This window comes from Canis lupus, chromosome 17 (assembly GCF_011100685.1).
Source record: "Canis lupus familiaris isolate Mischka breed German Shepherd chromosome 17, alternate assembly UU_Cfam_GSD_1.0, whole genome shotgun sequence".
In the NCBI taxonomy this organism is placed as follows: Eukaryota; Metazoa; Chordata; class Mammalia; order Carnivora; family Canidae; genus Canis; species Canis lupus.
In genome coordinates, this window is record NC_049238.1 from 61,362,382 (window position 1) to 61,378,280 (window position 15,899).

The 15,899-nt window shown below is 38.2% G+C and overlaps 1 protein-coding gene across 2 annotated transcripts in view; it reads left to right on the forward strand.

Annotated features, from left to right (window-relative positions):
* SNX27 (sorting nexin 27) overlaps positions 1-15,899 on the forward strand; it is a 73,954-nt gene that overhangs the window by 49,626 nt on the left and 8,429 nt on the right. For both annotated transcript variants that reach the window (XM_038562254.1, XM_038562255.1), the window contains exons 5-8: positions 1,157-1,261; positions 7,212-7,290; positions 8,986-9,149; positions 11,744-11,833. In XM_038562254.1, the coding sequence (XP_038418182.1) occupies positions 1,157-1,261; positions 7,212-7,290; positions 8,986-9,149; positions 11,744-11,833 (438 nt within the window). The remainder of the gene's footprint in view (positions 1-1,156; positions 1,262-7,211; positions 7,291-8,985; positions 9,150-11,743; positions 11,834-15,899) is intronic.

The window sequence follows — 15,899 nt, forward strand, 5'->3', positions numbered from 1 at the left end:
CTATGCTGGGCATGGAGCCTACTTAATAGAAGTCTGGGGGATGCCTGAGTGAGTCAGTCATTTAAGTGTCTGCCTTTGGCTCAGATCATGATCCTAACTCAGTAGGGAGTCTGCTTCTCCCTCTCTCTCTCTGCCTGCTTGTGTTTTCTCTCCGTCAAATAAATAAAATCTTTAAAAAAAAAATCTGTTAATCATCAAAAGCAATAAGAAAGAAGGATCTTTTGAAATTTTTAAAAAATTTTTTATTTATTTATGATAGTCACACACAGAGAGAGAGAAGCAGAGACATAGGCAGAGGGAGAAGCAGGCTCCATGCACCGGGAGCCCGACGTGGGATTTGATCCCGGGTCTCCAGGATCACGCCCCGGGCCAAAGGCAGGCACTAATCCGCTGCGCCACCCAGGGATCCCAGGATCTTTTGAATTAAGGGATAAGACTTGTTTACTCTTCCCTGGAAGAAAATTGGGCGTTACATTAACTCAGATTTCCTGCATTTCATCAATTTTTCCTGTCAGAGGTGTCATGATGACTTCAGGGTTCAGAAAGGAGCTTGGGATACTACTTGAACCAGTTTAGCATGCCTAACCATTTAAACCCAGAGAATATTTGTCAAAACTACTGCTTTCAGTTGTATCCTTTTCTCATTTGCAAGTTCCCAGTGTTTGGAAGTAAGTCAAAAATCTCTCCCTGGGTGTTTGACCTAAACTGCTTTACACAAGTGTTCTGTTTTAAATGTGAACACGGGCAGCCCCAGTGGCGCAGCAGTTTGGCGCCGCCTGCAGCCTGGGGTGTGATCCTGAAGACCAGGGATCAAGTCCCACGTCAGGATCCCTGCATGGAGCCTGCTTCTCCCTCTGCCTGTGTCTCTGCCTCTCTCTCTCTGTGTCTATGAATAAATAAATAAAATCTTGAATAAATAAATAAAATGTGAACACATTGGCTTTAACATTTCTTTCCTCCCTCTTCTTAAAGGTTAACAACGTCTGCTGTAGCCTGAAATCAGCTTTTTGATTTATAAAATATATTGACTTTAATTCCCCCCCCCTTTTTTTTTCCCCCTTTTCATTGGAACATGTTTAGATTATTGCTTAGCTAGCATGTTACAAGGAGAATGAGGATATGCTGGCTCATAAATTCTGTCTATCTTTTCCCCCAGAACTACAATGGTGTCTCCGATGTAGAGCTGAGAGTAGCACTACCAGATGGAACGACTGTTACGGTCAGGGTTAAAAAGAACAGTACTACAGACCAAGTATACCAGGTAAATTAGACTTGAACAAGTAGACTCATCATTAGATGGCTTAAAGCTACGGAAGATGGATTACATGAGTTAGTACATACAAAATGCTTAGACTGACATGTAATAAGTTTATTAAATGTTAGCTACTATCAGTGATGTTATTATTAATGTGAAAGTATTTTGCTCTCCTTGAAAGAAAGGTACAGTATATATCCTGGGCCAGAGTGGTTGTGATTAGCCCTCATTTTAATTGTAAAAAGTTTTAACATACATGAAAACAGAACAGAACCTCCATTTTTGCATCATTCATATTTAATTATCATCAAGATTTTGCCACATTTGCATTATATCTTCTTTTTTCCTTTTCCTTTGTTTAAATATTTTAAAGCAGGTTCCATTTTTATTGGGCCTGTGTATATTTCAGTATAAATCTCTAAAAAAATAAGGACATTCTTATATAAACACAAAGCCATGATCAGACCTAAAAAATTGACAGTAGCCCGGGTGGCTCAGCGGTTTAGTGCTGCCTTCAGCCCAGGATGGGATCCTGGAGATCCGGGATCGAGTCCCACGTCGGGCTCCCTGCATGGAGCCTGCTTCTCCCTCTGCCTGTGTCTCTGCCTGTCTCTCTCACTCTCTCTCTCTGTCTCTCATGAATAAATAAATAAAATCTTAAAAAAAAATTTAATAGTATTTCCTTGGCATTAACTAATCCATTGTCAAATTTTCCCAGCTGTCTGAAAATGATTTTTTATAGTTAATTTGTTAAAATCTAAATCTAAACAAGGCTTGGTTTTTATGTTTGTTTTAATATAAAGTAATCTCCCTTCTCTTCCCCAGCTTTTTATTTCCATGTTATTGGTTTGTTGTGGAAACTAGGTCTGTGTTGCACAATGTCACACATTCTGAATGTATCTATTTCTCTTATCTATGTCATTTAATACGTCCATCTTCTTACATTTTGCATAAATGGAAATTTGCTCTAGAGGCTCGATTAGATTCAAATTCAGTTTTTTTTAATAGACTACTTCATAATTGGTGATATATATGTACATCCTATTGCTTCTCAACAGGAGATATCCCACTTTTAATGATTCTAAGATTAATCAGTGGGTTTAGGTGGTGATAACATGGACTCTTGATTGTAAAATTCCCCATTTATCTGTAATCAGGTGAGTGTATCATTGATGGTTGCTGCCTTAACCAGTGATTTCATTAAGGGTTGCAAAATACTGATTGTCTAATTCTGTCATTTATTCATATTGGTTAGGTAGAATTCTTCTGTAAAGAACTTTTCCTTACTAACTAAGACTATGTAGTTATCCAAAAATACAGTTTATAGGAAAGGGAGGATAAATATTTAATTTTCTTATTGCCAATTTCAGAGTAAAGAATTAGTGTCCTCGTTGGTTCCAGTGATGTCCAATGAGATAATTATTTTTGTTTTGTTTTATATTATTTTAATATTGTGGGTTTTTAGATATTCCATGTGATTTAATCAATAGCATATATTATCTTTGATGCTCACATTGTTCCATTTTTGGCCAGTGGAAGCTCCTTCATGTCTGCTTCTGTATTTTTCTGATGCAACTTATTTGTTTGTGATATAGCATTCTTGCTTTTTGGTACAAGATGTTCTGCCCTCACCTTTGTATATTTCCCATCCTAGTTCTAGAACCAGCTACTTTACCCAAGGAGTCCTGGTTTCTTTCTTTTTAAATTTAATTTTATTTAGGGATCCCTGGCTGGCGCAGCGGTTTGGCGCCTGCCTTTGGCCCGGGGCACGATCCTGGAGACCCGGGATCGAGTCCCACGTCGGGCTCCCGGTGCATGGAGCCTGCTTCTCCCTCTGCCTGTGTCTCTGCCTCTCTCTCTCTCTCTGTGACTATCATAAATAAATAAATAAATTTTTAAAAAATTTAAATTTAATTTTATTTAAATGCAGTTAATTAACATATAATGTATTATTAGTTTCAGAGGTAGAGTTCAGTGATTCATCCATAGTTTATAACACCCAGTGCTCCCCCTACGTAATGCCCATCACCCAGTTACCCCAACCCTGTACCCCTCCCCTCCAGCAACCCTCAGTTTTTTTTTTTTTTTTTAAAGATTTTATTTATTTATTCGTGATAGACATAGAGAGATAGAGAGAGAGGCAGAGACACAGGCAAAGGGAGAAGCAGGCTCCATGCCAGGAGCCCGATGTGGGACTCAATCTCGGATCTCCAGGATCACACCCTGGGCCAAAGGCAGGAGCTGAACTGCTGAGCCACCCAGGGATCCCCCTCTCAGTTTGTTTCTTATGATGAAGAGTCTCTTATGGTTTGCCTCCCTCTCTGACTTGGTCTTGTTTTTCCCTCCCTTCCCCTGTGATCCTCTATTTTGTTTTTTAAATTCTGCATATGAGTGAAATCATACGATAATTGTCTTTCTCTGACTGACTTATTTAATTTAGTATAATAGTTCCATCCACAGCATTGCAAATGGTAAGATTTCATCCTGTTTGATGCTGAATACTATTCTAGTGTGTGTGTGTGTGTGTGTGTGTGTACACACACCACTTTTTTTTTTAAGATTGTATATATTTATTTGACAGAGATAGCGCTAGTGGGGTAGGTGGGAGAGGGAGAAGCAGGCTGCCTGTTGAGCAGGGAGCCTGACGTGGAACTTGATCCCAAAACCCCAGGATCTTGACCTGAGTCCAAGGTAGACACCTAACCAACTGAGCCACCCAGGCACCCTCTACCACCTCTTTTTTATCCATTCATTGTCAGTGGACATATGAGCTCTTTCTATACTTTGGCTATTGTGGACATTCCTGCTATAAACATTGGGGTGCAGGTGCTCCTTTAGATCACTACATTTGTATCTTTGGGGGAAATACCCAGTAGTGCAATTGCTGGGTTGTAGGGTAGCTCTATTTTTAACTTTTTGAGGAACCTCCATACTGTTTTCCAGAGTGGCTCCACCAACTTGCATTCCCACCAGCAGTGTAAGAGAAATCCCCTTTCTCTGCATCCTCACCAACATTTGTTCTTTCCTTACTTGCTAATTTTAGCCATTCTGACTGGTGTGAGGCAGTTTCTCGTTGTGGTTTTGATTTGTACTTCCCTGATGGCAAGTGATGTGGAGTATTTTTTCACGTGTCTGTTGGTTGTTTGTATGTCTTTGAAGAAATGTCTGTTCATGTCTTCTCATTTCTTGATTGGATTTTTTGTTCTTTGGGTATTGAGTTTGATAAGTTCTTTAGAGATTTTGTATACTAGCCTGTTAGCTGATAAGACATTTGCAGATATTTTCTCCCATTCTGTTGGTTGTCTTTTGGTTTTGTCGACTTGTTTTCTTTGCTGTGCAAAAACTTTTTATCTTGATGAAGTCCCAATAGTTCATTTTTGCTTTTGTTTCCCTTGCTTTTGGAGATGTGTCTAGCAAGAAGTTGCTGCAGCAGAGGTCAAAGAGGTTGCTGCCTGTGTTCTCCTCTAGGATTTTGGTGGATTCCTATCTCACATTTAAGTCTTTCAACCATTTTGAGTTTATCTTTGTGTAGGGTGTAAGAGATTGGTCCAGTTTCATTCTTCTGCATGTGCTGTCCCATAATCCCAACAACCATTTGTTGAGGACTGTCTTTTTTCTTTTTTTTTTTTAAGTTTTTTTTTTTTTTTTTTTAATGATAGAGAGAGAGAGAGAGAGGCAGAGACACAGGCAGAGAGAGAAGCAGGCTCCATGCACCGGGAGCCTGACGAGGGATTCGATCCCGGGTCTCCAGGATCGCGCCCTTGGGCCAAAGGCAGGCGCCAAACCGCTCCGCCACCCAGGGATCCCTCTTTTGTCTTTTTTCTATTGGTCATTCTTTCCTGCTTTTTTGAAGATTAGTTGGCCATAGTGTTGAGGGTACATTTCTGGGTTCTCTATTCTGAGAAATTATATTTAAAGGTTATAATCTGGGTGCTGGATATAATCCTTGCTTTTAGGCCTTTTTATTTATCTTTAATCTGATTTGATTAAGACTTTCAGTGGGACTAACAGGTTTCTGGATATTAATGTTTATTTTTCCTTTGTAGCAAACAATGTTACCCGTTCATTTTTTAAAAGATTTTATTTATTTATTCCTGAGAGACACAAATAGAGAGGCAGAAACAGAGGCAGAGGGAAAAACAGGCTTGCTCCAGAGAGCCCGATGTGGGACTTGATCCCAGAACTCTGGGATCACGCCCTGAGCTGGAGGCAGACACTCAACCACCGAACCACCAAGGCGTCCCTGTTCCCCATGCATTTACTCTTGTACTGTGTACCATGGCAAAGGATATATGCAGAATGTGAGGTATTTCTGAAATTACAAAATGCTGTGATGATTGTAAGGAAAATCATATGAGTGATGCTCATATGATTGCTCATATGGTTGCTGATGTTTTGTTTTGTATTCTTTTTTACTCCCAGTATTTCTCTAACAAGGCCAATTAATTTTTTGGCACTTTTCTCCTTTCCCGGAGACTTGTAGTTATAAGCCATTTTCCAGATCTTGAAAGCATTTCAGTTTCTGTTCAGTATAGAATGATGACTTAGAATATTTATAATCTCTAGTTTCTACCTCACATTAGGGATGAACTTAGGTTTGATATGTGAGCAGATCTGGGAAGCAGGGTATAATTGTGTTTGATTTACTGAGACACTAATATTTAACAATTTTATCTTGTTCAATTAATACCTTATGTATATTGCAGTTGATCTTGAAGAAGAATTGTACTATTTTGTGTTTTTTTAATTTTGCTGTTGTTTGTAATCTCAGTTTTCATTTATTTACATAGTCTCTTTCAATTGCTTTTTGTCATATGAGCTCCTAGAAAGAAGGACTAATACTTGTTTAATATGCTCTGTTGTCCTAACATTTTGCTGTTTTCATGTAGATGTTCATGATGATAATTCTTAGGAAATGGAGGTCCCTAACCTGAGGCATGGATCATCCAAAAAATAAATGAGAATAATTTGTGAAGCATGAACAAAACTGACAAACTATTTTAAACTCAAGAACCAAAGACATAGACTTTGTATGTTAACAGACTGTATTAAATGTAGGCTACATGTGTGAGAGTGGATATTTAAGAATTTATTTTCTTCTTAAGATCTGTTCTTAGGATCCCTGGGTGGCGCAGCGGTTTGGCGCCTGCCTTTGGCCCAGGGCGCGATCCTGGAGACCTGGGATCGAATCCCACATCGGGCTCCCGGTGCATGGAGCCTGCTTCTCCCTCTGCCTATGTCTCTGCCTCTCTCTCTCTGTGACTATCATAAATAAATAAAAATTAAAAAAAAAAAAAAAAAAGATCTGTTCTTAAAAAAAATTTTTTTTAAGATTTTTTATTTATTTATTTATTTATTTATTTATTTATTTATTTATTTATTTATTTATTTATTTATTTATTCATGAGAGACACAGAGTGAGAGAGAGGCAGAGACACAGGCAGAGGGAGAAGCAGGCTCCATGCAGGGAGCCTGATGTGGGACTCGATCCCGAGACTCCAGGATCACACCCTGGGCGGAAGGCAGGCACTAAACCCAGAGCCATCCAGGGATCCCTTAAGATCTGTTTTCATCAAGCAGATGACTTAAAAGTGTTGTTAAAAAAGACCTTTGTGGGATGAAGTCATATTTCAGAGAGGAAAGATGATATTTAAGAAGAGATTACTATCAGCTTGAATTGGAGGGGGAAACTCCTATTTAGAGATGATAGCTGTTTGGGTCAAATACAGGTATTTTTTTCCCCTTTTATTTCATATGTATGTGTGCATGAGTACATGTACACATACATACAAAGAATAGCTATCGGTCATGAATTTAGTTCATTTGAAAGTAAGATGGCAGAAGTCCTTCCTCTCCCCCAACCCCTCCGCCCCCCGCACATGCACACATCTGTCTTTTCCCACAGCATTATCTGATTTATTTACCCTGAAATGCATCTATCCTGTTTATACAATAGGCTATTGCAGCAGAGGTTGGCATGGACAGTACGACAGTGAATTACTTTGCTTTATTTGAAGTGATCAATCATTCCTTTGGTAAGTGCCAGTCGGCCAATTTTAAGTTTTGTCTGTGGGTATTTTATTCTAATACATCAGTCTGAAGCACCCAGATTGAAACTATTTGCCTAGAGAAGAAGAGCTTGCAGAAGGGGAGATCCCACTTACTAGGACTATCTCCCACAAGTGGACCAGGCAAATCCTATTAAGCCCAAGTCAAAAGGGTGTCTGATCACTGTCAATCCTTTTTCTTCTTTTATAAGTCCAACTTACTTACACCTAGTACTAAAACAGATACTTCATAGTTTTTTAAAAATCAGAGTTTCAAAATTAAGATATTTCAATGAAATAGCCAAAAAGAGGGATGTTTTGTTTAGCCACAACTTGGTTTAGTGTGCTTTTATGCTTTTTGTAGATAATTAAGAATAGCTTTTTATTTTCAGGAGTTAGAAAAAGCCTTTGCTTTAATGCATGTATTGAAGTTTCCATGTAAATAGATATTCTTTTTCTAGGAAATTTTATTGCATAGTGACAGGAAGTTTCTCATATTATTTTATAAAAACTAGAAACAGTGGTGACATTGGTTGCATTGAGATCACAAAGAGAAGGATGTCTGAGTGCTTGCTGTGAATGTTGTAGATTTCCTATAGTTTATGGGTCTTTTCCACATCATATATATATATATGGGGCTAAGTCCAGAAATAACAGATAATATTGATTGATCACACCTTCCTCATCCAGAAAGGGGGAAAGTTTGGTAGGTTTGGGTCATCTTGCCATCCCTGGTCAGGGTAGAACAAGGTCGGTTTCCTCTGAAGCAGCCATCTCATTATTCTTCATCTTCCCAACTCCCTGTGGTCTAACTAGGCAGATAGAAATGTGCAGAAGATTGCTAAACCAGGACACTTGGATTCTAATCTTATCCTTTTTTTCTAAGCTTTAGTTAAGAAATAAAATGGGAAATACTAAATCTTTTTGCAGTGTGACAAAGTCAAGTAAACATTAAGAGAAGAAAACTCTGAGCCTTTCCAAAGTGAAGTAACATAGAAATTAAACGTGGTAGTGTTTTATCCTGCTTGTGCATTGTTAGAAAGAAGAAGAAACATTAGTGGAAAGATACTTTTCTCTTTGATGAATGTCTTAGAGTTGGGGGTGGGGAATGGGAAGAGCCTTTTGGCTCTTAACAATAGAAGCAGTTCATTGAGAATTGCCACCTGAGAGACTCTGAATGAACCATAGCTGGGTGGGTAAGAGGAGAGGCTTGCTTTAAAGATGTTCAGTGGAAATTGCTGTAATTTACCAGATAATGAGTAAGATATCTTTTTTTTTTTTTTTTTTTTTTTTTTTTTTTTTTTGTTTTTTTTTTTTTTTTTTTTTTTTTTGAGTAAGATATCTTAATTGACTTTGGAATAGATGCTGTCAGCACAGTCAGCATGTTAACTGAAGGGCGTGTCATACAGGTGATAGATTTCTGTCACTTTGAGGCTCAGTTGGCCATAGTTATAGTTAGAAGGGATATATTTGGCTAGAGAAATAGTTATTTTGTGGTCCCATAGCAGAGCTCCTTGATGACTCCAAGCTGATGTTCTGGTTAAGGATAGCCTGTCATTCTTGATCTGCCTCACACAATTTGTGCTGAGCTAATTCCTTATGTATCTTTTCACTCTAGCTTTCTTTCTTTCATTCTTTTCTTTCTTTTTTTTTTTTTTTTTTTTTTTAATGTCTTCCCTTCAGTACGTAAGCTGGCACCTAATGAATTTCCTCATAAACTCTACGTCCAGAACTACACGTCAGCAGTGCCAGGCACCTGCTTGGCCATTCGAAAGTGGCTTTTTACCACAGAAGAAGAAATCCTCCTAAATGACAATGACCTTGCTGTTACCTACTTTTTTCATCAGGTGGGTGAATTGATCTTCCTGGAAAGGCTTGATTTCTTTTTTCTGTTTATATGTAGTGAATAATTTGCCAATTCAGTGTGAATGCTTAGATAAAACTGCTTTGCCTCCTGGATCGTAGTTAAGTTGCATTTTTAAAATATTCTAACATGGGGCGACTGGTTGGCTCAGTCAATAGTATATGGTGTTGGGTTTGTATATTTGAGCCCCATGTTGGGTGTAGAGATTACTTAAAATCTTTTTTAAAAAAATATTTTACTTATTTCAGAGAGAGAACGCATGTGTACATGGAGGTGGGGAGGAGAGGCAGAGGGAGAAGCTCCCCGTTGAGCAGGGAGACCGATGTGGGACTCGATCCCAGGATCATGGGATCATGACCCAAGGCGAAGGCAGACGCTCAACCAACTGAGCCACCCAGGTGCCCAAAAATAAAATCTTTAAAAAAATAAATAAAATAAAAAATGTTCTATCCTATTTATGGAAGATAAATAAGTTTAAGAAGTAAAGATGTCCTGGAGTTAAGAATAAATTTATTAGAATGGCTCAGTGGTTGAGTGCCTCCCTTCGGCCCAGGGGTGATCCTGGAGTCCCAAGATCGAGTCCCACATTGGGCTCCCAGCATGGAGCCTGCTTCTCCCTCTGCCTGTGTCTCTGCCTCTCTCTCTTTCTCTCTCTCTGTCTCTCTGTGTCTCTCATGAATAGATAAATAAAATCTTTAAAACAATTAATTTGTTATTACTTTTTAAACAACAGGAAATGAGCATATGGCTATGTACCTATTAAAAATTTTTCATCAAAATTATACATAGAATTTAAAGCATCAAGTAGGGGATCCCTGGGTGGCGCAGCTGTTTGGCGCCTGCCTTTGGCCCAGGGCGCGATCCTGGAGACCCGGGATCGAATCCCACATTGGGCTCCCAGTGCATGGAGCCTGCTTCTCCCTCTGCCTGTGTCTCTGCCTCTTTCTCTCTCTCTGTGACTATCATAAAATAAAGAAAGAAAGAAAGAAAGAAAGAAAGAAAGAAAGAAAGAAAGAAAGAAAGAAAGAAAGAAAGAAAGAAAGAAAGAAAGAAAGCATCAAGTAGTTCTACACAGGTTATTATGTATTAGTTACTCCACTTATCTTTATCTCCCCTCCCCTTAGGCAAACATTTTTCACCTCCCTTAGCTTTTGTTTGTTGTTTGTTTTATATTTATTTCCATGTCTCTGTTATAATTTGGTTATATTGCTCCTACTTGAATTTTCAGATTCAAGCAGTATCTCTTAATTTCCCACTATCAAAGATGTACTCTAGCTCCATTTCCTTCTCCTTTCCCACTACATACCATACCCATACTGAAGTGTATTTTGCTAGATCATAGAGCTAGAACGTTGAACTAGTTTCTTGACTTCAACTCTGAATTTATTCTATTATGTAAATATTTTCCCTTAAAAAGGCTATGGGGAATGATTTCTACCTTACCAGTCTTCTGGTAAAAGTTCAAGTGGCCCCTGCCTAGTGCTTGCAAAAGTTGTCCTTGTAGTAAATCACTGCAATTGGATTCTGAAATGCCCTGGACAAATGATTCCATTTGTTCTTTCCCTTCCTTTTTTCTCTCTCCTACAGAGGAGTTTTCCCTTCTATTAGAATTCAAAAGTTTTTCTTGGGATAGAGTGAGGTGGGGAAGGGGATGTAACTAAGTCAGGAGTAGTTTAGAATTAACATATTATATCTAGGTACCTTCATGCCTATATCAAGTCCTGTTGGGGATTTTTGTTCTTGTGCAATCTCAGATTTATTGACTCTCTTCCAATTGCTGCCACCCTACACTTCATACTTAAAGCACCATAGCATCATCAGTCTCCCTTATTTTATTCTCTTTATAGCTTGATTCATTTGGCACTCATGTATAAATCAGTCTGTCTTTTAAAAATAACACAAGTTTTTATTGCTTATTTTACCTCTAGTAGTCCTTAGTGCTATCCTTAAGTCTAAATTTCTGTGCCTGTTTTCTGGGATCCTTCATAATCTGTTAATTTACCCACCCAGCATTATATTTTGTTGTCCCCTGACATGTACCTTTTATTTAAATCAGGCAGATCTGTCCTCTGAGTGTATATAAGCTCGGTTGCATTCCTGTTTACTGACTTTGGTTTGCAGTTTCTTCTGTTCAGCCTAACCTTTGGGGTCCAACTAAGGCTTCCCTGATACATATAATTAGCAAAAAACTCTGCTGTTCTTATTGAGTGTATTACTTACTATCTAAACCATACATCTTTGCTACCTCATTGTTACCTTTAACAATTATATACTGTTTCTCAGTGTTCTCTCATTGTTTCAACCTGTATAAATTAACTGGAATTTAAATCTCTTAACAGGAGAAACAAGATCCCTGATGTATCTAGAACAATTCTTGAGTACATTTAAGGCACTCTTTAAATGCTACTTATTCCAAAAAATATATCCTTGTGGCAGAGTTCACTGGTGATGATGATGATGGTCCAAATGGTTAAGAGTTGTTCTGAAAATGAATCTGTATCTCTTTATTTTTTATCAAGAATGTGCTTGATGATGACTTTAATGTTCCTTTCTTCCCTGCCCTTGTTTTGGTGATAGGCTGTTGATGATGTGAAGAAAGGTTACATCAAGGCAGAGGAAAAGTCCTACCAATTACAGAAGCTGTATGAACAAAGGAAAATGGTCATGGTAGGTTTATGTCTCCATAATCTCTTTATAAAATCCCCCTTCTTATCTCTTAAACCTGTTGTTCCAGTCATTTTTGAAAGATGTTACAACTGGTCAGTGGCTTAATTAATTAAAAATAAAAAATAAAAAAAAAGGAGGGGGGATATAGACCTTCATGTAATCGCCCCCTATGTTCCTCCATTTAGCATATAAGAGGATATTTTGCTATATATAGATATAGAACTTTATTATTGACAATAACCAAACAGCATTATTTTTTGATTAAAAGAGTTCTAAAACAGGGGATCCCTGGGTGCGCTCAGCGGTTTCGCGCCTGCCTTTTATCCAGTCCCGCGTTGGGCTCCTGGCATGGGGCCTGCTTCTCCCTCTGCCTGTGTCTCTGCCTCTCTCTCTCTCTCTCTCTCTCTCTGTGTCTATCATAAATAAATAAAAATCTTTAAGAAAGAAAAAGGTTCTAAAACAAAGAAGTGCAAAACATTTAATATCAATTCTCTTAAGAGTTGATTTTTTTTTGTTTGACTTTTTTAAGATTTTATTTATTTACTTGACACACAGAGCACAAGCAAAGGGAGTAGCTGGTGGAGGGAGAGAGAGAAGCAAGCTCCCTGCTGAGCAGAGAGCCCGACTTGGGACTAGATCCCAGAACCCTGAGATCATGACCAGAGCTCAAAGCAGATGCTTAACCAACTGAGCCACCCAGGAGCCCCTAAGAGTTGAGATTTAGATTTTTAACATTAGAAATTCTTTTATTTTGGCTCAGGTCATGGTTTCAGGATCATGAGATAGATCCCTACATAGGGCTCCATGCTCATTGGAGAAACAGCTTGAGATTCTCTCTCCCTCTCTCCTCTGCTTCCCGACCCCCTGACCCCCTGCATGCATGTGCGTGCTTATGCGCTTGCTCTCTCTCTCTCTGTCTCTCTCTCTCTCAGATCTTTGGGGAAAAAGTTATTTGTGGTTTAGCAATTGCAAAATTATGTGTCTTTACAACTTCCTTCTCTGCAGTTGCTTAAAACATGTATACTCAATGGTGTTTTTTGGTTAGTGTGATATCTTAGAGCTGTTCTGTTTGATTTGATAGCTGCTGGCCTTATGTGGCTATTTAAATTTAATTTTAAATTCATTTAAATTAAATAAAATTTAAAATTCAATTCCTCAGGTGCACTAGCCTCATTTCAAGTGTTGAGTAGCCACATATTGCTAGTACCTACCATGTTGGACAGCTCAGATACAGAATATTTTCATCATCATAGAAAGTTCTATTGGAGAGGGCAGTCGACAATAGTCCTTAAATGTTTTTGTTTTTTTTTTCCTTCCTTAAATGTTTTAAAATGAGTATTCAGTTGCACTTGCCATAAATACAAGGATGGAAATTGTCAAAAGTAAAATTTGTAAAGAACAGTTATGTAGGAATGCCTGGGTTGCTCAGTGGTTGATCTGCCTTTGGCTCAGGTCGTGATCCCGGAGTCCAGAGACTGAGTCCCACATCAGGCTCCCTCTGCCTATGTCTCTGCCTCTTGTTCTGTGTCTCTCATGAATAAATAAAATCCTTAAGAAAAACACAAACTTTCACTCATAGCATTTTAAAATTTCTTTCTTGACAAATTCACATATAGTGGAAAGTTTTCCAGTTACAGTTTTTCATGATTTCACACAAGGCAGCTACTAATAGGTCACTTGAATTTCTTTTGTACCCTCTGTGTGAGCACTTTCTTTTTTTTTTTTGAGGAAATATTCTCTTTCTAAATTAATTGGCTTGGAATAAGAATGCAAATAAGTCAGTCATTGAACTCAGCCCATAATCTTATGTCTAGCTGGGATAGTTATTTTATCACTTATATGACAACAAGTAATAAATCTGTTTGTCTTAGAAAACTGCCAGAGATCATGGAACCATTTACCAATGTTCATACCAATAGGCTAAAGTAGACAACACAAAAATCTTTTAAACAGAATTAATTCTTGGCAGAATTTTGGTAAAGAGAATTTTACTGTGTGAGAAATAGGATTTTAAAACCCATTTTGGGATGGCTCAGTCAATTGAGCATCTGATTTCCACTCAGGTCATAATCTCAGGATCCTGGGGTTGAGCCCCTGTGTCAGGTCCCATGCTTAGGGGGGAGTCTGCTTTTCCCTGTCCCTCTGAACTACCCCCCCATCTTTCAAATAAATAAAATCTTTATTTAAAAAAAAATTGATTTCCACCTGTTCTTTAAGATCATGGCATTGTCTTCTGTATATTAACACATGATTCTGACCAGCACATCTACATCTTTTTGGTGAAAAGGACCAAATGCTAAAGGACCATCAGCCTCTGAAATACTTTGCCTTTGCCAAAGGCAACAAATATTTCATAAGGGCATTTGATAACAGCAGTATGGAATAGAAATTGTTTTTTTGCACATGTGGTACTCTAGACACACTATCTTTCATATATGCATTCAACAACGAATATTTGTTGAATACTAAGTGTGTGCTAGGCACAGTGGAAAATGTTTAAAAAATATAAATAGGTTTGAGTTCTATGGCAAAATATAGAAGATCTGAATTTAACAAGTATGGTAATCTACTAGAAAATTACTTTTAAGCTCAAATTTATATCCTGTAATCACTCAACTGAGAACTTAAGTACAAGAGCGCTTGGGTGGTACAGTTGGTTGAGCATCCAGCTCTTGGTTTCAGCTCAGGTCGTGGTCTCAGAGTCTGTATCTAAAGGTCATGAGCTCTGAATGGGTGCCTCTGCTTAAGCTCTCACTCCCTCTCCCTCTGCCCCTTCCTTCACCAAGCTCATGCATGTGCGCTTCCTCTCTCTCTCAAAAATAAAAAAATGAATTAAAAAAAAAAAAAAAAAACTTGTGTACAATTGATGTATCCCCCTTAGATCATTGGAATTGAGTATAAGATATGCTTAAACATTTATGGAATTCTGTTGTCTTGAAAACCTAGTGACAAGTGTGTACTAGCCCTATAATATTGCAATTAGATTTTAAATAAAATCCTACCAAAGTTTGAAAAGCTTGAATTTCATTCAAGTATAATTTCATGTATTCAAGTATTAGTGTTCAAAGACATTAGCCTACGCAGTGGTCATGTTCAGTACATTGAAACTTCCCATACAGATGGACCCTTCTGAGCCCATGCATCTTGATACTATATTATCTGTGGCAACTTAATATGGTTGATAGGCCTAAGATCAGGCCAAATCACTACTATTAGTTGCCAAATCACCGTGAGACTTCAATTCAGTCCACTTCTCAGTTTTAAGTTTTTTTTTTCTATAAAATGGGAATGTTCAGATTGCCAGCAATATATCAAGTAGACTCTTGACAAAATACTCCAAAATTCTGAAACATTCTGTAAGTTCCCTGTTTTCCAAATATAGAGGACAGCTTATATCTTTATACTTTGAGCGTATCTAGGAATATAGAGATTTACTGAAAGCTGAGAAATACTACGTGAAAACCTTACATTTCCCATACGAGACTTTACCTCTGTCATCTGACCAAGGCCACAGGTGAAACCTGTTTTCCACAACAGTGGAAACCTTAAGTTTCCATTCAGGTTATTTTTTGAACTTAACACCGTTAGAAAGTCCCTTGAAGGTCCTTTGCTTTCAGGGACTACATTCTTGAATATAGAGGGATAAATCAGGATTTTGATTCAAAGGCAAGAGAGAGGGGCACATACTGTGTGCCTGATACTGTTCTAGGCACAATATGTACATTCTCATTTCCTCCTTAGAACAACCATGCATGGCATATGTTTTTCCCTCTAGCAGGGAAACGAAATTGGCAGCAGTGTCCTTCATTTCCAGATGGCAGAGGGGAAGCCCCCAGGCAGAGTAACTTACACAAGGTCACAGGGTATGCATAGCTTCATGCCTCATCTGATGTCTTTTCCTAATCCCTCCCTTTGTCTACAGGTTTCTCGTTTTGAGAAATAAAATAAAGCTCCCTATTAGGAATATGGCAGAAATATTTTTTAAACAGTATTGGTGCATTTCAGAGAGGAGAACTCTCAGCAAATGTGTCATATGTGAGGTTGTTTTGGTAAAGGACTCAAGCAG